Genomic DNA, 25,622 nt, shown 5'->3' on the forward strand with positions numbered 1-25,622 from the left:
ATTTGTATTATATGTATATAGTTCATTTAATGTGTTAACGCAATCGGTTCGCAACATAAGGAAAAACGTTTGACAGCCGAACATGAGGTAAAGTGTTTGACAGCCGAACACGAGGGAGTTTTGACAGCTGTCAAAACTCCCGACTTACGCAGGCGCACTAGTTGACAGCTTTCAGCTGTCAAAGCAACACATGCCGCCAGCACGAGGAACCGAACTGTCAGGCATTCCGCGGAGCTGATTGGAGCAGAAGCAAAGCGGGAAAAAGACTGGCCGGCGATTGGACCAGACGACCGGCGCCAGACTATAAAAAGCCGGAAGGCTCCTGTTATTGCTCGCTCTGTTCTAATAAATCTGTTAACGTTACCAGCTGTCTTGAGTGGTCTGTTCCAGCCACTTCACTGGCGACGAGGGTGGGATCCGCTTCCAGAGCTGAAGTCACGGCCAGGAAGAGTCCTCGGCCGGCAGAGCTAGTCACTGGAAGTTTTAACTTCCACAGCGAAGCGGACCACCGAGCCCAGACAGCATGGCAAATTTCGGACGAGTGAGGGAATTCGACACTCACCACCCCGAGCGATGGGAGTCGCATCTGGGGCAGGTCGAGGGGTTCCTCCTCGTCAGCAAGATTACAGATGACAGAGCCAAAGCAGCAGCACTTCTATACATCAGCGGTCCACCCGTCTACGATGCTGCTGTCGGGCTATTCAGCCCCGTGCCGATCAGAGAGGTTCCATATTCCGAACTCGTCGACCGGCTCAGCAAGCACTACATGCCGGCCCGCTCAGAACTGTACTGGCGGGTACAGTTCGCCCAGCGAAGGCAGCGGCCGGATGAAGCCGCAAACGACTTCATCGCGGGAGTCCGGCACGCTGCACGGAGCTGCAACTTCCCAGACTTAGAAGACCGGATCCGGGACCAAGTGGTCATCGGCCTGAGAGACGAACGCCTCAAGAAAAAAATCACGTCAAAGCCGGAGATGACACTCGCCCAGGTCTCCCGAGAGATCTTGGCGTATGAAGATAACCACAAGAAGACCCTCAACCGGACAGCAATAGAACCTCAAGGCAGCGTCCATCAGGACGAAGCATCTTTCAGCAACGAAGAGTCCATAGACCTGACAGACACCGACGCGATACAACGACGAATGGAGAGAAGGCAATATAGACGAAGTGACAACAACGAGCGTCCCAACCCAAGAAACTTCACCTCAGCTCTAAGAGAACAACGAAACTCCTGCGCCAGCTGTGGGGGCAACCATGCCCGGGCAAATTGCCGGTTCCGGAGCGCTAAATGCCATAATTGTGGCAAGACCGGCCACATTAAACCCGTCTGCAGAGGCCGTCCCCGTGACAACCTGCATGAAGTGGAGGCGATTCCCCCAGGTACGATCACCCACCGAGCCAGTAAGGGAAAGCCCCCAGAGGTATTAGTGGAAACAGTAGGTGAGGTGCACAACTTGAGCCCTAAGGTAAAAATTAAAACTAAGCTACAGGGAGTTTTTTGTGACATGGAGGTGGACTCAGGTTCAGCGGTAACCCTAATTTCATTAAAAACGTTTAGGGAAATCTGCAGGCGCAGTAAAAAAACAATACCGTTAGAAAACCCACAGGTTCAGTTAGCAGACTACCAGAAAACACCGATCCAACTCAAGGGCAAGGCTAGGGTCTGGGTAGAGTACAAAAAGTTCAAGGGACCTCTAGAAGTAATAGTCACCCAAGGGGATCGCACTAATCTAATAGGGTTAAACTGGTTCAGCCCCTTAGGAATTGCCATTACCGGCGTCAATGCAGTACAAACGTCAAACCTCGAGGCCGTCTGCAGAAAATACGCAGACGTTTTCGACGGTTCCTTAGGCAAATATACAGGCCCTCCCATTGCTCTTAACTTAAACCCCGCCATACAACCTATCAAAATTAGGGCCAGGAGGGTTCCCTTCGCCCTCAAACAAAAAATTGAGGACGAACTGGAACGCCTTGTCAAGCTGGGAGTGCTAGAACCTACTGATGGGGGCAGTTGGGAAACCCCCATCGTAACACCAGTAAAACCTAATGGTCAAATTAGAATATGCGCAGACTATAAGGGGACCCTAAACTTAGCGCTCAATGCCCACTCTTACCCCATTCCAGCAGTACGGGACGTCCTAGCTTCTATTCGCTCCGGCGCCATTTTTGCGAAATTAGACCTCACGCAGGCGTATTTGCAGTTGCCTGTGACCGATGACACCGCGGTCGCACAGACAATTGTCACGCACCGCGGAGCATTTAAAGTGACAAGACTGCAATTTGGTATCTCGACCGCCCCTGGCATATTCCAAAGCATTATGGAAAAAAACATTAAAAGGAATTCCTGGGGTCTCCCCTTACTTTGACGATGTACTCATCGCCGGAGAAACAGAAGCCATTCTAGCTGACAGGCTGTCAGCTGTCCTAGAGCGATTCAGAACTGCCGGATTTAAACTAAAAAGAGAAAAGTGCTCTATAGGAGTTCCCTCTACGGAATTCCTTGGGTACAAAATTGACGCCCACGGCATCCACCCCACAAACGACAAACTGAAAGCCATTCAAGCAGCCCCCAGCCCCAAAAACAAACAGGAACTACAGGCGTTTTTAGGACTATTAAATTTTTATCACGCCTTCCTCCCCCACAAAGCTACTATTGCAGAGCCTCTGCATAGGTTATTAGACAAGGGAAGCCCCTGGACCTGGGCAAAAGTGCACGAGAATAGTTTTCAGTCACTTAAGACCATTATTTGTAAAAGCTCCACCATCACCCTATTCCAGGAGGACGCCCCTATCTGCATCGCGTGCGATGCGTCCCCATACGGAATAGGAGCCGTCTTGAGCCACCTGGACCAGGACGACACTCAAAGACCCATCGCATTTTATTCCCGGACCCTAACTAAAACAGAAAGAAATTACGCTCAAATTGATAGGGAAGCTTTAGCCATCGTTGCCGGGGTTAAAAAATTCCACGACTATCTGTATGGCAGACCCTTCACTATATTCACTGATCACAAACCCCTATTAGGCATTTTTACCTGGGACAAAACAACCCCACAAATATTATCCCCGAGAATCCTGCGCTGGTCAACCTTTTTATCAGCATACTCCTACAAATTAGTATACAAGCCAGGCAGGGAACTAGAACATGCAGACTGTCTAAGCAGGCTCCCTATACAACGCCATGACCCAGATCCAGCCCCCGCCGGCAACGTATTGGCTATCAACGAATTACCAGAATTCCCCCTGACAGCAAAAATCATTGCTGACAACTCCACAAAGGATAAAACACTCAGCAGGGTCCTGCAATGGGTCACAACAGGATGGCCACACAAATGCCCAGAGGAAACGTTCCGCCCCTTTTTTTCAAAACAACTAGAACTAACCTCCCATTTAGGCTGCCTACTATGGGGAAATAGAGTGGTGATACCACACATAAACATACAGCAAATGTTAAAAACCCTGCACGAAGGGCACCCGGGGATGGTGAAAATGAAGCTACTTGCTAGAAGTTATGTATGGTGGCCAGGAATCGATAAGGACATAGAACAACACGTGGGAGGATGCTATACGTGTCAATTAACGAGAAGCGAACCACCCCATGCCCCAGTCCATAAATGGGAAACAACAAAAAACCCATGGTCCCGTATCCACCTAGATTTTGCGGGACCAATTCGTGGGCAGAATTTCTTAATAATTGTAGATAGTTTTTCCAAATGGCTCGAGGTGATACCCCTAAATAAAATAACAACTTACTCCACCATTCAAGCACTTAGAAAAGTTTTCGCAACCCATGGCCTTCCAGACGTCATAGTCTCAGATAACGGCCCACAATTCACCTCTCGTGAATTTCAGATGTTCGCTTCGAAGAACTGTATTAGACTGGTGACGTCAGCGCCCTTCCACCCGTCGACTAATGGCATGGCAGAAATTATGGTGCGGTCAACTAAAGAGGCACTTAATAAATTCATAAAAGGGAACTGGCACCGACGCCTCAGCCAATTCCTCCTTGCCCAACACACCACACCCGGCACCACCACGGGGAAGTCACCAGCTGAGCTACGATGGGGACGGAGGCTAATAACGAGACTAGACAGACTGCATCCTGATAGAACTGCTAATGACCAAGAACTTCCAACATCCGCACCACGAACCTTCACCCCAGGCCAAAGCATCTGGGCACGAAATTACACAGGCAACCAAAAATGGATTCAAAATGGATACAGTAGTTGTTTAAAGCAAACCGGACCCATCTCATACTTAATTCATTCAGACACACATGGCCAACTACGGCGACATGTAGACCAACTACGAATCCGTAAACCACAAAACACACCCCCACCATCCCAACAACCCCCTTTGCCCCCCTTCATACCAAGTATTCCGCCAACCGAGGAGGCCCAGCCACAACAACCGCGGGAGGAAGGAGAACTCGGAAATGAGGCTGCCCCACGACGGTCCAGCAGATCGAGGAAACCACCGGGTTACTTACAGGACTATGAATGGGCAGGGAGCAACAAACAAACACACGGGGGTGGAAACGATCCAGGGGAAGGGTAAGGGGTGTATTATATGTATATAGTTCATTTAATGTGTTAACGCAATCGGTTCGCAACATAAGGAAAAACGTTTGACAGCCGAACATGAGGTAAAGTGTTTGACAGCCGAACACGAGGGAGTTTTGACAGCTGTCAAAACTCCCGACTTACGCAGGCGCACTAGTTGACAGCTTTCAGCTGTCAAAGCAACACATGCCGCCAGCACGAGGAACCGAACTGTCAGGCAGTCCGCGGAGCTGATTGGAGCAGAAGCAAAGCGGGAAAAAGACTGGCTGGCGATTGGACCAGACGACCGGCGCCAGACTATAAAAAGCCGGAAGGCTCCTGTTATTGCTCGCTCTGTTCTAATAAATCTGTTAACGTTACCAGCTGTCTTGAGTGGTCTGTTCCAGCCACTTCACTATTGAAGCCACAGGAACCTTGGGGGGAAGTGATCGTGCAATATTGGAATTCAGCATTATGGAAGCAATAGAACACAGTCAAAGTAGAGTCCTGAAATTTAAGAGAGAGTTCAATAAACTTAGAGAGGGCTTGGAAAGGATTCCATGGATGAGAATCCTCAAGCGGGAAACAACTCAAGAAGCTTGGGAAATTTTGAAAAGTGAGATAATAAAAGCCCAGTCTAGCACAATACCAACAAAGAAAAAAAATAACAGCTCTCAAAAGAAACCAGCATGGCTGCATAAAGAACTCTCTGATAAATTGAAAGACAAAAAGGACAACTATAAAAAGTGGAAAGTGGGGCACATAACTAAGGCAGAATATCAGCAAATAGCCCGTGCCTGCAAAGATGAAGTGAGGAAAGCTAAGGCTCAAAATGAACTAAGGCTTGCGACCAAAGTCAAGTATAACAAAAAAACCTTCTTTCAACATGTAAAAAACAAGAAAAAAATTAAGGAAATGATTTTTCCATTAGTGGGGGAAAGTGGCAAGAAGGTGACAAGCAACAGGGAGAAAGCAGAACTATTTAACTCATTTTTTGCATCTGTCTTTAAACAAAGGGAAATAACAGTCCAATCTATCAAAAACAGTGCCATAAAAAACAGAATAGAAACACAAGTTAAGATAGGCAAGAAAATGGTAAGTGAGCACCTGTCCAGCCTAGACAAGTTCAAATCACCAGGAACAGATGGATTACACCCCAAGGTTCTCAAGGAACTGGCAGATGTGATCTCAGAACAATTGAACTATATTTTTCAAAGATCCTGGAGCACTGGGGAACTACCAGAGAACTGGAAAAGAGCTGATATAGTTCCCATCTTCAAAAAGAGGGGAAAAAATAGATCCAGGAAACTACAGACCTATCAGCCTGACCTCAATACCTGGGAAGATTCTGGAAAAGATAATCAAACAATAAATCAGCGAACATCTAGAGGCAAACAAAGTCATTACTAAAAGCCAACATGGGTTTGTCAAAAATAGATCATGCCAGACAAATCTTATTACATTCTTTGACCAAGTGACAAAATTAGTGGACCAGAGGAATGCTGTAGATATAATTTACTTGGACTTCAGTAAGACATTTGATAAAGTAGATCACAACCTACTACTTGATAAGATAGAAAAATATGGGTTAGACAGCATCACCACCAGATGGATTCATAGCTGGCTAACTTGGTGTACTCAGCATGTTGTCCTCAATGGAACTGCATCTACATGGAGGGAAGTGTGTAGTGGGGTGCCCCAGGGCTTTGTTCTAGACCCAGTGCTCTTTAACATCTTCAGCAATGATTTGAACGAGGGGATAGATAGGGAACTCATCAAATTTGCAGACAACACCAAGCTGGAAGGAATAGCCAACACTCCAGAAGACAGGCTTAAGATACAGGAAGATCTGGACAGACGTGAACACTGGGCGCAATTTAACAAAATGAAATTAAATGGTAAAAAAGTAAGGTTCTACATTTAGGCAAGAAAAACCAAATGCACAGGTATAGTATAGGTGGTACCTTGTTCAATAGTAGTAACTATGAGAGGATCTTGGAGTCCTAGTGGACAATCTCTTAAATATGAGCCAGCAGTGTGCTGCAGCTGCCAAAAAAGCCAACACAGTGCTAGGCTGCTTTAACAAAGGGATAGAATCAAGATCACATGAAGTGTTAATACCAGTTTACAATGCCTTGGTAAGGCCATACTTGGAATACTGCATCCAGGACAAGAAGCAACAGATGGAAACTAATTAAGGAGAGAAGCAACCTAGAACTAAGGAGAAACTTCCTGACAGTTAGAACAATTAACTAGTGGAAAAACCTGCCTCCAGAAGCTGTGAATGCTCCAATACCGGAAGTTTTTAAGAAGAGACTGGACAGCCATTTGTCTGAAATGGTATTGGGTTTCCCGCCAGAGAAGGGGGTTAGACTAGATGACCTCCAAGGTCCCTTCCATTATTATTGTTGTTGTTGTTAGTATTATTATCTTAAATATCATGCTAATGGGCTATTAATGTGAAAGTTCCACTTGGAGCATTTAATTGTTGTATAGTGCAGAGTCAAGAATAGATATCTAGGGAATGATAGAGCTATAAATGTTTCAGATTTGACAATGTTGCTTTATTACTTGATCCCTTCTCATTATATTTAGTTAAAATGCTTAATAATAATTCTCTTCCACTGACAGTAATTTCACCATCAATAACGTACCTATTCATGTAGCAAAGCCGGTTGGCATATTTTACAACAGTTACGTATGCAAATAATAATGCTGTTATTGTGGGGTTCTGATGAGATAAAATGTACAGGTATCACAATTTTGGCTATATTATTTTTTTTCTTTTTGGTGGTATTAATCAGAATGTAGTACCAAGTAAGAAAGGTTTTTAAAAATCCCTAAAACCACTTCATACAAAGCAATTAAAATGGAATAGAATGCCATGTAATTAGAACAGAATGGAATGGAATTAAAAAAGAATCATGATGAAAAATATCATTTTTTGATGTAAGAGGTCATGGATGACTGTTTATTCAATAGGCATTGCACTGTCTAACTTAATAAAACTATCATATACACATATGGATAAACCAGTCCACGGAGAAGCCAAAATTTTAATCAAAATACCATGAGAGATATGCAACGTGCAGAAAAACCAACCTGCTTTTTTCATGGTATTTTGATTAAAAATTTGAAGAACAGTTTATTTATGGATAAGTTCATCTGCTAGTATACAGTAACTGGGAAATAAAAATATTGTCATATTCTTGCAAATAAGTCTATCAAATAAGTTGAACCAAATTTCTGGGATATAATTTGGGATCTAGAATTCCCAGTGTATAATTGAGTGTACAATACACAATATTTTTCTTGGTTATTAGATATTTATTTATTTATTTATTTATTTATTTATTTATTTATTTATTTATTTATTTATTTATTTATTTATTTATTTATTTATTTAGTCCAGACCATATATGTTACATATGGCTTTCCCCCAAGGATTTGGTCGAGTTAAAGAAAAACATCTTTGGATGGTTTTATGATTGTGTTTTGTTCCATTTTATATTTTACATATTGGGTATGTTTTAAATATTAGGTGGGAGTTCTTTGCTTTATTGTAAATTTTTGATACATGGTGCCTAAAATCATACTGTTTTAGTTGGGTAGTCCTGCCAATCAGACATAATGATGATAGATAGATAGATACAGTAGATAGATAGATAGATAGATAGATAGATAGATAGATAGATAGATAGATAGATAGATAGATAGATAGATAGATGATAGATAGATAGATAGATAGATAGATAGATAGATAGATAGATAGATAGATAGATAGATAGATAGATAGATAGACAGGCAGACAGACAGACAGACAGACAGACAGGGTTTTCACATTCTTACCTGAGAAACAATTAGTCCAAACAGGTGTGCCTGTCAGCACTGTGAAAGAAAAGTATATGCTAATCTTTTAATATGATTTTGATTTCTGCAGGCTAATAAGACTGATACTATCTTATGTCTAACAACCCTGAGGATTATCAGATGGGCAGGGAATATTTGGGTTTACATTTGGGGCAACCGACATTTTAGCTATTACTGAAAACTCCTTAATCATTTTTATTTAGTAGATAGTAAAAAGAATAAATTGCCTTTTGTAATTATTTTCACAGAGGTGATTCAACTCATACTCCCCGAAGAGCAGAAACTCAGCATTACCACAGTAACTGTTGGACTAAGCACTGTATTGACTTGTGCTATACACGGACCTCTGAGGCCTCCAATCATCTGGAAACGCAACGGGATTATGTTGAACTTCTTGGATTTGGAAGATATCAATGTAAGTTTTAAGTCTTCTGTCATAATCATGACTACACATTGGAGAAATTAAAGTATGAACTTACATTCTCCCAGGATTCACACATTATTTGACTATAAACTGTATATTCTCCTTCAGGGAAAAATATATTCTCAATAGTAAATATTAGTTTTTGTGGGGAACTTTGATTTTTCAATCACTCCTCAGTTTTAAATCTGTCAGTTTTTAATTTTTCAAACTTTAATGGCATACTGTGTAAAGATATATATCGTACTTATACATAATCATGGTTACGGGATGATAAGAAGATTTCCTCAGAACTTTTTGCTACCTTATATAAGCTAAAACAAACTCTAAGCACAGGATAAACCAGAAACTAGAAAGGGAGTTCCAGCTTTGAAAAGACAAATACTGCAAAAACCTTTATTCCCTGATTTTTCCCAACACTGAAAATGCTGTATCAGGAGGAGGATGGGGAAAAAAGATGTGGTTGGAGCTCAGCAGGGCCATGCTGAAAAAAGCTTTAAATTTATCAAAATCAAACTCATCAAACCAGGGGGGGGGGAATATCAGACCAGCCTTTGTAATGAAGATAAATAACTATAAAAGCCTGGATGAGAATAGAAAACTGGTATGTGTCATTAGGATAGGTAAGATTATCTTGTGAAATGCTCCCAGTTGGTGTTCTGTTTGGACAATAACTTTTTCATAAAGTAAGAAGAACAAAAAAAACACAGTTGATTCAGTTAAATGCAGCTTATCTTCCATAAAACAGATGTTTTACGTTGCCTAAAATAGATGTTCTTTTGGATAAGGAAAATACATGTTCAAATAGTGTGTGTATGGTATGTGTGTGGGACAGAGTATGAGTATGTGTGAGTGTGTGTGTGAATTTGTGTGTGTGCGTTAGATCTCAAATACTTTTTGGGATGAGCATTCAAGTTTTTTGATAAGCTAGTTGTTCTTTATTCTCATCAGTTTGCTCCACTGATGGGTGTTATATACCCTCCAGAGAAGTCATTTTGCGAACAAGTGACTCTTTCTTTCATTTTCTCCTTGCTTAGAATATGCAAATGGACCCTACTTTAAAACTGTGCTTTAAGAAGGTGTGGGAGATCCAGTCCCGATTCAGATTTTAATATGGTGACAATCAGATTTAAAACTTTGCTCAGTTTTGATCCAGATTCAGCCATTTCCTCCTGCTGCTTACTAGATCAAATTGTTCTAGAATTCATTTCTTGATGATATCAGTGGTAGGATATATCTGCTTTATTGATTTGTAAAGAGAGGACTTGTAACAGGCTGCTGTACACTAGTATGTTCCTCCTATTGACCTCTATTAACTCTTCTAAATTGGACTAAAAGTCACGTTGGACAATCCAGCAATTGGAAATAGTGCTTTATTTCTCTTCTGCTAAAGCCCAATTCTGCATTACCCAGTGATATATTTAAAGGCATAAGAGGAAACTATGCTTCTTAATGCAGTTATAGTCAGTTAATTACATTGTTTCTATTCCCACCCTTTTAGGATGCCTCAAGCATCAACTCAATTGCATTTTTCTACTTTTCACAACAAGGCTAGCAATTTAGTTAATTGGAAGTATAACAGGAGATTAATTGTACCTTTTAACTGCAAGAAAATCTTCCTTGCTTCTAGCATGATTTAATCACATACAAGTTTAGAGACATTTTTGGATATTTTTTAAACAAGCATACTGTCAACTCTATAAAATGGCTGCAGCCATTTTTCCTACTCATTTTTGGTTGCCACATAAAACGGGGGGGGGGTTGCCCACGTGCTTCGCTAGTCAAACTAATCTTTTGTCCCTTGGGAACCAAGGACATTGGCTGCTCCCAAGACTGCAGGCTGGGTGTTGAGTAAAAAGCCTGCACAGAAGATGTATTGGGTAACGTAGTTTCTTGCATAGTTTACTTTTGTATTGGGGAATTGTTAAGTGTGTCTCCAGACTTGATTTCACTTTTTTTAATAATAGACTTAGTTTCACTTTTGATGTGCCGATACTTTGTAATAATAAACATGTTCCTTGAGAAATTTGCAAGCCTCTGAGTTCTGCTTTATTTGTCTTTGTCTGTTGGAACCATGACACATATATTGTGTTTCAATTGAAATAATGTTCTATCAAAATTTAACAGGCAGCCATCAAATAATATCAAAATAAGAAAAAGGTTGTTGCAGAAAAAATCTAGTATTGCTATGCCCCACATCCAAGTTTGTCCTGAACAGAGATAGTGACATGCATCAAAATAAGTATTGATGACAGTAATGCTTGGCAATGAAACACCAATTCTAAATGTGAACAAAAATTAAAATTAGGAGACTAATTTATTTTTGGTGGCCTGCTGCTTTTGTGCACTGTTTTGACTGGCAATTAAAATTAATCATTTTTCTCGACTACTTAATGAGAGACTTATAAACTGCATAGTAATTTCTCTTATCTACCAAGACCTGCATATTTTCATCACATAACTCTTCCGAAAGTACCATCTGAATGATTCATATAATTAATTCATTTTATCCTTGTCCCTAATATTCAAGGTTGCCTAAATTAACAAAATAATATTTAATACTAATGAATGCCATAGCTACTTGGGGTGCATTTTAAAAGAAAGCACTTTTAATCATATATACATTTGATTACACTTACAACTCACATTTTCTCCAACCTTACAGTGTTTAATGCAATGGTTATTCTTGTGAATATTCTTGCCTAAGAATCAAAAAGGATAAAGACAATTTTAAAAATAAATAACGGAAAGCTGTTGTAATTTAATGTGTTTCTCATTTTCCTGAAAAGGAAAATTTAAAATACCTTTTAAGCATGTATAGTTTACTAGGGAAATGTCTAACAGCTAAAGAAGGATGGATCAAATTATTTCAGGTCCATCTCAGTTTCATATGTGTTTATTTATAAATTCATTCTGCATTTTCAACATTTCCTGCTCTCTGGTGAAGGAGCCCTAGTGAAAAATGATGGCTCTCTTGACAATTGAAATCATAAGCTGCATGTTGTTAAATAAGCTATTGTATCTTAAGTTTTGCATCTCTCAGGGGATGGGATAAGATCACTGGAGAGAAGAAATAGAAAAACTTCAAGGACTAAATGGATCTCATGAAGGGCATTTAGCTGCTTTGAATAGACTTTTCCAGTTTATTTCTAATGTTTCAACTTCAGCTTTTATTTCACAAGTTACCACTTGGTTGGCCTTGCCTGCTCCTGGGGCTTATGTTGTTGTCTTCCCTCCCTTCCCATTTACGTTTTCCTCATTTTGGATAGCACCATTGCCTTCAGTCTAAATGGCAAATTACCCTATATATTATGCTGGAGACTGTGTCACATGTAGAGGGTGACCAACCGACTGATACTAATTAGAAGATTTGTGACGTAGTAGGGAGACACAGAGGGGAGCAGTACATAGTAGGGAAAGGGGCCAGAGAGATGATGAAACTTCTCTCCGTATCAGAACATTGTATGTATTATTTTTTTATACGATGTACAAGCTGCCTCAACCTCCATCATGACTTTGGGCAATATATACTGCATTAAACATCTGCCTACTTGTTAAAAATTCCCCCGTAATTTGCCTTTTCTACTCAAAGACCAGTTCCAACGTCCTGAATTCTTTCTTCACAAAAAGCACCCCTTAATCTAAGTACTCCATGAAGAGGCAGGGGATGAGACATTCTTGCAAATGTAAGGCATGTCCACAGGGAATAAGTGTTAGGAAAGAGACTAACTATGCCTGTAACTTCTCCAAATGTAACATAGTTGTTTGGTGGAGGGAAAGCTAAATTGTGGCCAGCAGAGCTTCCCCTTCCCTTTATTTTCTCCTCTGAGATTTTAAAGTAGGGTGAAGAGCTTTGGAGTACACTTGGTTTCCAATTATATAAAAGGAAAACACTGAGAGCACCAGAGTGTGTAGATACAGGTGTTTTGTAGTCCAGACAGTTAAAATTGCAACTGAAGGAGGAGAACAGCTAGCAGTTTAGGAGATGAAGGAGATTCAGATTCAGCAAGTCAACAGCAAAAAAGCAGAAAAGGGATGCAGAGCTTAGCAGCCTGACTACCCCAGCAGATACGCTGAGAGTCTACAGCATCTTCCTTTTTCCACCTCAGCACTGACTGAGAAACCACAAAGCCAATGCTTTAGAAGCAGTTTATTTTATTCATTTATTTAAAACTTGTATATGGTTCTCCATCTTATACCAAATTTTGGACACCTCCCCATCAAGAATTGTAAAACAATATCAGTAGTAAGGCAACATAAAAATCATATTAAAACTATTAAAACCATAACCTTTCAAAAAAAAACTTGACACCTAGTTAAATTTCCAACACACAATCACCTCATCCTATCCAGTGGATAGTGGATATTGTTAAGAAGTAAGAGGCTAACGAATGAAGGCAAATATATGTATCCCAGGATAATGTTGCAGGATCCAATATGGATCGGTCAGCAGGACCACAGGATTTGGTCTTCTGAGCTTTTGGACTCATGCCGGTGCCCATCCTCAGGGAACTTCTCTGTGTCCTTTGGGCTATTTTGTGTGTGGTATTTAAGAATAAGAGACGAATGGAATTGGAAGTTCACAATCTGAGTCTCTTTGTTGGGGGTCTGGATTACTTCTCCAAAGGAATTTCTTAATGGGTTTATGTTCACAAAGCTAGCTACAGTTTTCATTTTCCACATTTTCTCACAAATACATATTTTGTTATTAGTTAAAAACATTGTTATCTTAATTTATATATCCGATATACCTAGCTGTCCAGCTGACACATAACTCAGGATGGGAAAACATGAAACTGAATTGTGAACCACCCAGAGTCATTTGCTGAGATGAGTGACTATAGAAATCAAATAAATAAATAAACTAACAATAATGACTCAATAAAAACAGCAAAATAAAACTGTAACCCCCCCAAAAAAGAAACACATGAACATGTCAGCTGTCAAGAAAAACTCATCCAGTAGGTTATAACAGGTTATAAAAAAGATCCATGGTGGCGCAGTGTTTAGAATGCAGTATTGTAGGCTGATTCTGCCGACTGCCAGGAGTTTGATCCTGACCAGCTCAAGGTTGACTCAGCCTTCCATCCTTCTAAGGTTGGTAAAATGAGAACCCAGATTTTTGGAGGCAATATGCTGACATTTTAAATCTCCTAGACAGGGCTGTAAAACACTATGAAGCAGTACATCAATACTAAATCTTAGAGATGCTTTCTACTGCCAAGCCATTTTTTTCATGGCAAACTACAAAAGGTGAAACATGAAGTGCCTGTTCCCTTTAGTTACAGTTTTCTCAAGTTGGTCAGACCACAGACACAAAGTCTTAGTCTTGTTTTGTCCCACCTAGGCATTTTTGCACTTTAAAAAGTTAATGTGTATGTAATTGTCATACAACTTAAATTTTATTGTGTATTCTGCACCTCCATGTTTACGTCTACTTCTTACTTACTTCCTGTCTTATTCTATGATCTTCCAATTGCTTTATGTTTTGTACCACCATTTATACCTTATTTAATCTATAATGTTCTATCTCTGTGTCCTATAGCTACTTTCCCATCTGTGGTCTGCTTTCCTCTCTTTTCTCCCACCCCCCAGCACTTATGGTCATCTCTTCCTGGAGCTGGTTTGTGGAATTCTGCACCCAGGCTGTTGCCCACAGTAGACTTTCTTCAGCCCCTTCTTTGCAGATGCTGGTTAGTGTCTTCCCCCATCTTTATTTTATTTTATTTTTTTATTTTTTATTCCATTTATATCCCGCCCTTCTCCGAAGACTCAGGGCAGCTTACAAGCTTAGCAGTAGACTCTTATCTTTAGACTCTTATCACAGCAGGTCTTTTCTTTGAGGCATAGCTTGGTTTATGTTGGCTTCTTTTCTTCTCCCTGCAGTCTTCCTGACTGAACTATTCCCTCACCATATCTGCTCATCCACTGGGCTTCTGGTCTGGAAACATTCTCCAATTAAAGAGAAGCTAGGGGTGTTTAAAACCTCTTTGCTCAGTAACATGTCTGAATCTTAGTAAGGAAGGAGAAATGCCTGCTCATTCAAGACTGTGAATTTATCTTTTCATACTCACATTTCAATTTTCTCTAAAGGAAAGGTATATGAAAAAATATCCATTTAAAATGTATTGAAATGATAGATAAAATAGTGAAGTCATAAATATTCAGGAAATGTACTGAACATATGACATCAGGTAAACAGTACAACTAATAATAATGATATAATGAGGACTGTATGGGAAAAATGCATTTATGTCCAAAAATGCATTTAGTTTTAAGTGGTTTTCAGGTTTAATATATATTTTTTTAAAAAAAAAGGAAAGAAAAAAAAGATAAGAATGCCAAATAAAACATTAAAAATAACAATCTACCAAAGGGGAGAGAATCAAGCAAACAAAATAGTGACAAAAAGCTTGCCTAGTAAGAATATTAAGTTTTGAAAGCATAAGTCAAGAGAAGCAACTACCAGACTATCTCAACAAAATACTTTGCACAGCAGTGCCAAATACTGCATCAGAGGAAGAAATGAAGAGGAATCTCTTAAACACAAAATATATATTTCAGAAATAACTGTTTTTACAGCCAACATATTTTTTTTCTATCTGTTTATCCTCAACATGTAAGTAATAAGATTATTATTATGACTGCAGAATATATTTCTGAGTTTAAAAGAGAGAATAGCAAAAAATAGTACCTAGATTGCTAAGAAAGAATTGCATTCACAATTCAGAAATAAATTTCAATCATTCTACATATCATCTCTTAGGTATATCTGTCTCACAGGACAATAGGGAATTGGTGGATGATGACCTCCACTTGGCTGTTGTAGAAGAACAAAGGTTTGGTTCCATTGGGGCTTTATAGAATCTCCCTAGTGATCTGCTAAAGGCCTAGGCCTAGCCTGAAAGAGAGCTATGTAAAAGCCTTCCTTATAGTAATCTAAACCAGATACTGGGAGAGACTTTTTTGTTTCTTAAAACAGAGAGAAAACATGACTGTATCACAAATGGCATGTCTACTGGCATTGCATTGAAGAAAATGATATCTAATATTTTCTCTGCTTCAAGAACTAACCTCCCCTGTTGAAGGAAAGAGTATAGGATATGTTGGGCAGTTACTAAAATGGTGGATAGATATGTACCATATGTACCAAGTCTCCTCAGGGTGCCACCGGTCAGAGAATGTCGACTGGTGGCCCCCAGGGGGATAGCTTTCTCTGTAGGTGCCCCGGAGCTATGGAATCAGCTACCGGTTGAGCTCTGGACGGCGCCCGACCTTCGCTCCTTTCGCCGCGAGCTAAAAACATACTTTTTTGAACAAGCTGGCCTGGCCTGATGTAGGGATTGGGGGGGGGTTGTTATGGTTATTTTATTGAGTTTTAAAGATGTATTTTAGTATGTGGGCATTTATTTAATCTTGTTTTAACTTTTGTAATCTGTATTTTTATTCTTGCCCTGTTCACCGCCCTGAGTCCTTCGGGAGAAGGGCGGTATACAAATAGTATTAAATAAATAAATAAAAGAGATGTATAGCTATTTGCAAGAGATGCATTTTACTGTTTTTTGGGCATCAATTGACCACCCAAAAGGACACTTTCCTCTGTTTGCTTATGATTGATGCTAGGATAAATCATAAGCAAACATTTTGTTTGCTTTTCTTTTCACAATAATCAACCAATCCATCCAATACTCTCTAAGGCAATCTTAATGTGAGAGATAAGTGCCATGTCATCAATATTCGTTAGAATTGAGATTTTATATCCATTAAGTAAATGGAGGAGAAGGCTTGTATAGATCTGGGAATTCATCGTAGAATTCTCAAAGGTTAGTTGTATTAACAGTCCTGTTATCTTGGCCACTGACCTCTCTCTGCTAATTTTTACCACTGAATATCCAGTGTATCAGAGAGGTGATGAAGCAATAATTGCCCAACCCAAAATAGTGTTTCAATGTTTACAACATTTTCTTACCAACAGGACATGAACTTTCCTCAGGCCAAGCTCCATATGCCAATTTTTTGAGACAGTCCAGACAGAAAATCAGAATCATGGCCAACACTGCTTAAATTGTATGGTTACAGCAATTGAATCTGCTAGTCTGCCTTCCCCTGCCTTTACTTCCAAGAGAACTAGGGAGGGTTCCTTCTGAGATGTTTTTTCCACCCACATCTCTTCTTTGGACTCAGATTTCTTTCATCAGACTCCTATTTAAGGTGTGGTTCTGTCTCCTTTCTCCCAGTTCCATTACTTCATAAAATTACATATGGAGATCTAAAAACAGAACCTTATACTGAACAGAATTAAAATATGTTGGTGACGGATGACTGAAATTGGCCTTATAAAATGAGTTGCCTGTTCTGCACCAACATTTCCCTAAAGCCTTCCTGCAGCTGTCTGCTCTATGAATTTAGAAATCGCTAGACAAGTTCTGAAAGTGGGTGCCAATATGCTTTGGCTTAATCTTTGCTTAAAGCCATTGACTGCTATACTTGCTGACAAAAATGAGCTTGGTGGGTGGGATCTCTGTTATATTCTGAGTGAAAGGGATTTGGAAGGCCTGAAGGGAGATTTGGCCACCTGAAAATACCATATCCTCAAAGCAAGATGTGTTGGTATAGTAAATGATAAATGGCAAATTTACCTGGTTCTTTGTTGCTCACTCTAGGAATGTACTAAATTCTAAAAACCTTCGCATTCAATCCAACCAGGGATTTTATTTTGTTTATATATCAGGCTCCCTCAGATTTGAAACACAGATGGCTAAACTACAGTTAGTAGATTGCAGCAGCCTGAGTGCTGAGTCAAATTATAAAATCCAACCATGATGGCTTTACACTCATGTAACATATTAACTAATCCCAGACTGACATAATAAATTATATGTGTGGTTAATTTATTCCAGGCAAGATAGCATCATTTACTGAAGAGCCATGGTGGTGCAGTGGTTAGAATGCAGTACTGCAGGCTAATTCTGCTGACTGCTGGCTAACAGTAGCTCAGCAGTTCAAGTCTCACTGGCTCAAGGTTGACTCAGACTTCCATCCTTCTAAGGTCAGGTAAAATGAGGACCCAGAATGTTGGGGGCAATCTGCTGACTCTGTAAACTCCTTAGAGGGGGCTGTAAAGCACTGTAAAGCAGTATATAAGTCTAAGCCCTATTACTATTGCTGTCTTTTGGATATGCTGAATGATAGCTTGTTAATTGATTGGGGACTTCTTTGGGATAATTCCCCAAGAAGGAAACTCTCAATCTGCAAGTAGAATTATGAACCACCTCACTATTTTTCTCATGGTACATGCTTTCTCAATATTCTTAGCTACTATTTCTAGCATCTCTAATATTGATTTCAAAGTATTTAGATCAATAGGTCAGCACTATCCTATGCAATGGACCTGAAAACCACTTACAAAGCCAACTTATAGGTTTCAGGCTGTCTTGTTGTTAAGACTGCATTTAATAATGTTTTGAAGGTTATTTGGCACACTGGGAATGGCATTGAGCCCCAGATTTTAGTAGACAGTTGTTCAAGACAGTTGTTGCTTGTTGACTGCTACCCTATCTAATGGGTTGTGGAATTCACTGGTTGTGGAGTTGTCTTTCCTGATGGCAAATCACCTGGAAATTGGTGATGGGCAAACTGTGGTCTACAATATTTTCCTTAGACATGTTCTCTTCCTAGGAATTGCTTTTGTTTATTTTAACCAGTGTATGATTCTTTCCCACTTTCTTCTCATTTGTATGACCACCTTCAACCTACGTAGCCAGGGAGAAGGATCCTGTGGCAGCATAGTTTTCCTGTGGTCTTATTCCATTTGATATTTTCACAGGTGCCAGACAAAAGTACTGTGCGAACTTTTCTTATCCACTCAGCCAGTTACTGAAACACTAGAATAAGCTTTGTTTTCTTTTTCTGTCCTGTTTAGCTTCCAGCTGCCTTCTTAATACATAAGCAGAAAGAAGTATCAACAAAAGTGCCTGTGTGCATTGTCACCACTGCACAAAGCAAAACTAGACACTCTGTGGAGCCAACGGTTTGGTCTTTGCTTACACCAACAGAATATGAAGAGGGGTATTTGAAAATTAGCTTGCCTCATAAAGGCATAGAGCAGGAATGTCAAACTGCTGGCCCTTGGGCCAGACACATCACCAGAAAACCGCGCCCACCCCTTTGCCAGCAATGGAGAAAAAGCTCTGATACGTCACGCGACATCACGTGACGTCGCAAGTTTGACATGTCTGGCATAGAGTATAAATATCAAAAAAGAAAATTGCCATGGGAGAAAAAGAAAATTACTCACATTGAAAACCAAGATAAATGTTCTCTGTATTTTGGTAGGAAATAATCACACTAAAAAGATTACAGATATCTATCAACTGACCATCTACACAATTTTTAATCTGATTTTTAAAAAACTACTAGTAGCAATGCTTGTTGCCTTTGTTACACAGAATGCAGTGGAATTTGCTGTAGTGGAATGAATACTACCATAAGGAAATTCTCTGGCAAATTTCATCATGATGACCAAGGAATAATGAGGCCCTTTTTATAATGTGGAACTGATTGTTGAGAATAGGGTGGGAAGTACAAGAAATTAATGTTGTTCTTTCCCATAAAAATAAACAGTTGCCAAGCCAGGCTTTTCCATAAAAAAAGTTTATGAGCTTTCCATAAAAGAAATTGCACAAAACATAATCAACCAACTGCTGCAAATGAGGTGAAACAGACAGCAAATTTGAAATTCTCTCTTTTGAAATCTCTCTCCCTTCCAAGAAACTATGATTTGCAAACTTTATGGCCTCATCACAAGGTCAGTCTGACATTAGCCCAAACCAGTTAGTCATTTAACCTAATATTCTCTTCCTTCGTTTGCTGCCATTTAACATAAACACAAGCTTTTCTCTTTGTTTTTAGCTGGGCTCCAGCTGAGCATGAATCCTGCACATAATGCAGAATAGGGCAATTTCTAATATTCTAATAAAACTCACTTAAGTCTCTAATTTGACTTGTATCCAATTCTCTGCCTCACTGTGCCGGAAAAGGGCAAGATGTTCTTTCCAAAAAAAAGAGGTATTTTTAAATAACATGTTTCATTATTTGTTTATGCAACATATTGGTAAGGATAGTTAGAGTGTACACAGTGATCCTTACTAGTTGTCCCAATTATAGCTTTTTGAACAGCTGATTGTAACTCAGGAAATGGAGATACAGTAGCTTGATACATACTTACTTCCGTTGCAATAACAACTCATTATTTGTGATAAAGTATGAGACATCCTTGGTAAACATCAACAGATTTCTTTTCAGTTCATGGTCCTCATTCCCATTTTTGTATGAGTGCTTTCTGGTGACTTTCTTTCTCTGACTTTCCATTTCTCCTTTCCCATCCCATTGGTTCCCTTTCATTCCCATCAGAAAGTAGTCCAGTATTCAAGCAATTCCACTTAACCTTTTCTCTGTGCTCATGGTTTCCCTTGTAGGTCAGGAATAAGGAGAACTGTATAACACAATGCTCCCACTCCCAAATCTTGCAGCCGGTCTTAATGGATACCATGCTTGATAAAAAGGCACTAAGAACTCAAAGAGCACTAGGATGGATACATGATCTTCATCCTGCTTCTGCCAAAAGATCTCAACAAGCACAAGTAAAATGCCAGTTCACTGTTATATGTGTTGGATTAAATCTGACTGGAACAGAATCAGTCTGGTATAGGCAGTGGCGGGATTCAAATATGTGAACAACCAGTTCTCTGTATATGCATACATAGAATGAAGGCTACTGCTAAGCACATTTGATTTGTGCTTAAATTGTAAGCCGCCCTGAGTCTTCGGAGAAGGGCGGGATATAAATGGGATTAAAAAAATAAAATTAAATTAAAATTTTAAAAATGTACAAATGTCAACCATCCAGTGATTAAGAAATGACTGGCTCTCCAACCACTAGGACATACATACAGTAGGTGGAAGAAAAAATAGGGCTTTCTATGCATGGCTAGAGTTATAGTTGGTAGCTGCTGATTTTCTCTTTCGGTTATGGTGCTTTTTCATTTATGGGCTTATCAAATAGCTTTGTCTTTAATCTGTCCCTGCTAGCCTTCCAGTTTAAGCCAACGCTGTTTCCACTTACTGTAGATACGTTCTTTGCCAGTTATAAGGCTGGCGGTTCAACCTGTTGCCATTAGTTTAGTTGTCTTTAGATTTAATTTTAGTTTCCGTTTTTCACTTTTCTCCTTAACATTTTTTAACTGATGCTTTGCTGTTTTGGCTATCAGCGTAGTATCTTTAGCACGGAGCACGTTATTTATGTTTCTTCATTTAATTTTCAAATTACATTCATCTCCTTCCTATCAGCTACCCTTAATATATATTCAGGGGTGAATATGCAGCCTTGTCGCAGTCTATTTCACCATATTCTGTCCATTGTGTGGCTTCTTGACCCTTGTATAAATGTCTGATGAGGACAATGAGATTTTGTGGAATTCCCATTTTTCTGACGTGTTCAGCTTGGAATAGTCAACAAAACTGAAATCCTTTCTATAATCAGTGAAGCCCATAGTAACTTTGGCATTACTATTTTCTTTGCATAAACTATAATGACTTCTGTTCCTTGGCCTTTTCTAAAGCCATAGACTCCATGGCAGACATGTCAAACTCATGACATCATGTGACGTTGTGCGACATATTGCAACTTTTTTCCCATTGCTGGCAATGGGGTGGGCGCAGTTTCAGTATGATGCATCCAGCCCGCGGGCCAGCAGTTTAACATGCCTGCCATAGAGCATTCTGCATCTTACTGTCCATGTAGAGCTCTACTCTACAGTAAGCATTAGTTGCTTAAATATATGATTCAAATCCATACTTTATTATAAAATGAAATGCAGTAGGTTAGATCTCTGATTCAGTCCCCTACCAGAAGAGGAGTTAAACAAGGCTATACTATAGACCTACTGCTATGTAATGTTTTCCATTGTCCATCATGTAGCTAAAATAGAATCACATTCCAGGTAGGCCCATAATGATAGTATTACGTAGAGATGATGCATTGATCATGTCATTGTTATCAATAGGGCTAAAGAGAACATTTCAAGGTTTACTTCCTTTTGGAAGCAACAGGAGCTATTGTCAATTAATATTTATTTTTGTATTCTTCAAAAGATCCCATAAACTGATCTGCGTCCTTAAATAGATTTTATATCGAACAAGTGACATATTATGACTTCTTACTCATTTGGAAATATAAAACCATACTTGTTATAGGTGGCCCAGAAAGCTCGAAGAAAAATTGTAGCTATTTTCTCTTCCATCTACTCAAGGCAAGTTCAATATATTCCAACTTGTATCAAGCCTTTTGGGGCTAAACCCCTAGCATTACTGCATGTAGTTGAATCAGATTTAGAAGATAAGGTCCCTCTGCTTGAGATTATTAAGATCAGGTTTTTCAAGAAAGAGGTCAAGATGTTTAATTTTGGGTTAAGCCTCAGTTTCTCATTCCTGCCCCTTTTAATTCAGTTCCATGCATTCTAGAAATGGAAGATAGAGTGGGAAATGGTGCAGAGTGATACTGGTATGAATTGGTTTTAAGTGGGAAGATGAAAGTTGAGTGTGTGAAAGGCATCTGGTTGCACAATTCTCCAGGCAGTACAGTATCTCTGCACGATCACTCTTAAAAAAAATAGCCACCAGTGAAACGCTTTGACCATATGGAGAAATTGCAGTGTAATCAGTACTCTATATCCATGCTGCTTCCAGAAGTCCATTCTGGGCCTGGGCAACAAAAAAATTAGTTAACGGTTCTGCCAAACTGGTGCAAACCGGCTGAATCCCACCACTGCCTATTTCATTTTGTATATTCACTTCTGTAAGAACACTTGCAGCACTATGATTGCCTTCCTAATTTAAAAAAAAGCCATGTCTCCCATTATTTCTACCTGACGTGAAGATTTTGGCTGGGTGGGTACAGTTTCTGTCCCATTGTTTAGTTAGTATCATCTGATGAATCTTAGGAAATCCACATTCTCTATTGTACCATCTCCCCCCACCCCTTACAAGCCTTTAGATATTCTGGGGAATAAAAACCTGCTGTTTTCCCCAAACTCCATGTTAACTTGGTCCTGTTGAAATCTTTTGGTTATGATATGAGTTTCCTCCATTACATGCTGTTCTTTTGGAATTGTTTTCTTATTTTTAGGCGTTGTACTGATTTGAATTATATGCCAATCATTTTTCAGTTGGGCCAGCCTTATAAATTGAAAGGCTACTGCTAAGTTTGTAAGCCGCCCTGAGTCTTCGGAGAAGGGCGGGATATAAATGGAATTAAAATTAAAATAAATAAATAAATAAATAAATAATTGTTCCAGATTATTTTTAATTAAACTGTCTACTGGCAGATAAAAAAAAATATCTCATGCCAAGTAGTAAAATTCAGTTTACCTGGTACTACACTTTTGTAAGGAGAAGCAAAAAGTATGGGAAGGTAGTAATCAGTTGCCTTCATGTTATTGTGAATAGTTCTATTTTATATTGATTTTATGAAATTTTATAATTTGTATATCTTTTACCTTGTATTACCTTCTGGAACAATGTACCAACACTTTTATATTAGTTTGTTACACTAATAAATTTTAATGCAAAAAACAGTACCATCTTTAACTTCTTTTTAAACTTCAACGGAGCATTTCTTATTTGAAATGGTTCGGATTTAAAAATATCTAGCATGCCATTTCTAGTCACATCACAGAATGATTAATAAGTGATCAACGCAGTGGTGGAAATGCAGTTTAGAAATTGGAACAAAAAATTGTTTTAGAGTACAAAGGTCCTTCTTCAGGTTTTGCTAATTATTTTCTAAAAGAATTTAAGACAAAGACCATGCCTGGATGAGATGTAGATTTTTCAGCTCAGCAAACTAGATCACTTTCTTCCTCCTTTGGATGCCATGTTTCCTATCAAATGTGCTTTTGATGCTCTTAAAATTTCAGCCATTAACTTGGCAATTATTGGTAATTACTGCTAACAGAAACGTTTGGCCATAAATGTATTTATAATCTGAGAAAACCTTTCATGTCACCCTTTAAATATGCATTTATTATTAATGTTAAAAGCCAATTTTAGTAAAGAAAATATTAAGGTAGGACAGCGGGGTATAACTCTACTTCTATGGAGGAGATATAACCAAAACTATGAAATAAAAGATTCATGCAGACTCATCCATGATAATTCCAAGGAAGGGCAATGGGAAAATATATCATGAATGCACCCGCAGCTTCAATTTTCTTTTGTTCAAGTCAGTAATGTCCAGTTTTCCTCTTCTAATAGAAGCATTCTCCATTAGCAGCTTTGTTACAAAACAGCATTCAGAATAATGTAGAAACACAGTAGTATGATGGATCTGTGGCCCATATCAACTCCGTCAAACCTCTATAGATTCAGAATAACAGATTTGGAAGGGACTTTGGAAGTTTTCTTGTCTAACTCTCTGCTCAATCAGAAGACCTTATATTATTTCAAACAAGTGGCTGTCCAATATCTTTTTAAAAACCTCCAGTGTTGGTGCACCCACAACTTCTGGAGGCAAGCTGTTCCATGGATTAATTGTTCTAACTGTCAGGAAATTTCTCCTTAGTTCTAGGTTGGTTCTCTCCGTTGCTTCTTGTTCTGCTTTCAGGTACTTTAGAGAATAGGTTGATCACCCCCCACCTCTTCTTTGTGACAAACCCTTAGATATTGGAACACTGCTACCATGTCAGCCCTAGTCCTCATTTTCAGTAAACTAGACATACCCAATTACAACAACAACAGCAACAACAACAACAACAACAACAACAACAACAATAATAATAATAATAATAATAATAATAATAATAATAATAATAATTGGAAGGGACCTTGGAGGTCATCTAGTCCAACCCCCTGCTCAGGCAGGAAACCCTATACCATTTCAGACAAATGGCTGTCCAGTCTCTTCTTAAAAACCTCCAGTGTTGGAGCATTCACAACTTCTGGAGGCAGTTTGTCCCACTGGTTAATTGTTCTGTCAGGAAGTTTCTCCTTAGTTCTAGGTTGCTTCTCTCCTTGACTAGTTTCCATCCATTGATTCTTGTCCTGCTTTCAGGTGCTTTGGAGAATAGCTTGACTCCCTCTTCTTTGTGGCAGCCCCTGAGATATTGGAACACTGCTATCATGTCACCCCTCACCCTTCTCTTCATTAAACTAGACATACCCAGTTCCAGCAACCGTTCCTTATATGCTTTAGTCTCCAGTCCTCTAATCATCTTTGTTGCTCTTCTCTGTACTCTTTCTAGAGTCTCAACATCTTTTTTACATCGTGGTGACCAAAACTGGATGCAGTATTCCAAGTGTGACCTTACCAAGGCATTGCAAAGTGGTATTAATATTTCACTTGATCTTGATTCTATCCCTCTGTTAATGCAGCCTAACACTGTGTTGGCTTTTTTAGCAGCTGCAGCACACTGCTGGCTCATATTTAAGTGATTGTCCACTAGGACTCTGAGATCCCTCTCACAGTTACTACTATTATGTTTTAGTCTCCGGTCCCTGATCATCTTTGCACTCTTTCTAGAGTTTCATCATCTTTTTTATATCATGGCAACCAAAACTGGATGCAGTATTCCAAGTGCGGCCTTACCAAGGCATTGTAAAGTGGTATTAACACTTCACGTGATCTTGATTCTATCCCTCTGTTAATGCAGCCTAGCATTTGTTGGCTTTTTTGGTGGCTGCAGATACTGCTGTCTCACATTTAAGTGATTGTCCACTAGGGCTTCAAGATCTTTC

At 39.4% G+C, this 25,622-nt stretch overlaps 1 protein-coding gene across 1 annotated transcript in view; it reads left to right on the forward strand.

Moving 5' to 3' along the window:
* FSTL4 (follistatin like 4) overlaps positions 1-25,622 on the forward strand; it is a gene marked incomplete at both ends in the record, with an annotated part of 506,362 nt that overhangs the window by 425,373 nt on the left and 55,367 nt on the right. The window contains one exon of the mRNA XM_083353371.1: positions 8,659-8,825. Within this exon, the coding sequence (XP_083209497.1) occupies positions 8,659-8,825 (167 nt within the window). The remainder of the gene's footprint in view (positions 1-8,658; positions 8,826-25,622) is intronic.

The sequence above is a fragment of the Vipera ursinii genome (genome assembly GCF_947247035.1).
Source record: "Vipera ursinii genome assembly, chromosome: 2".
NCBI lineage: Eukaryota > Metazoa > Chordata > Lepidosauria > Squamata > Viperidae > Vipera > Vipera ursinii.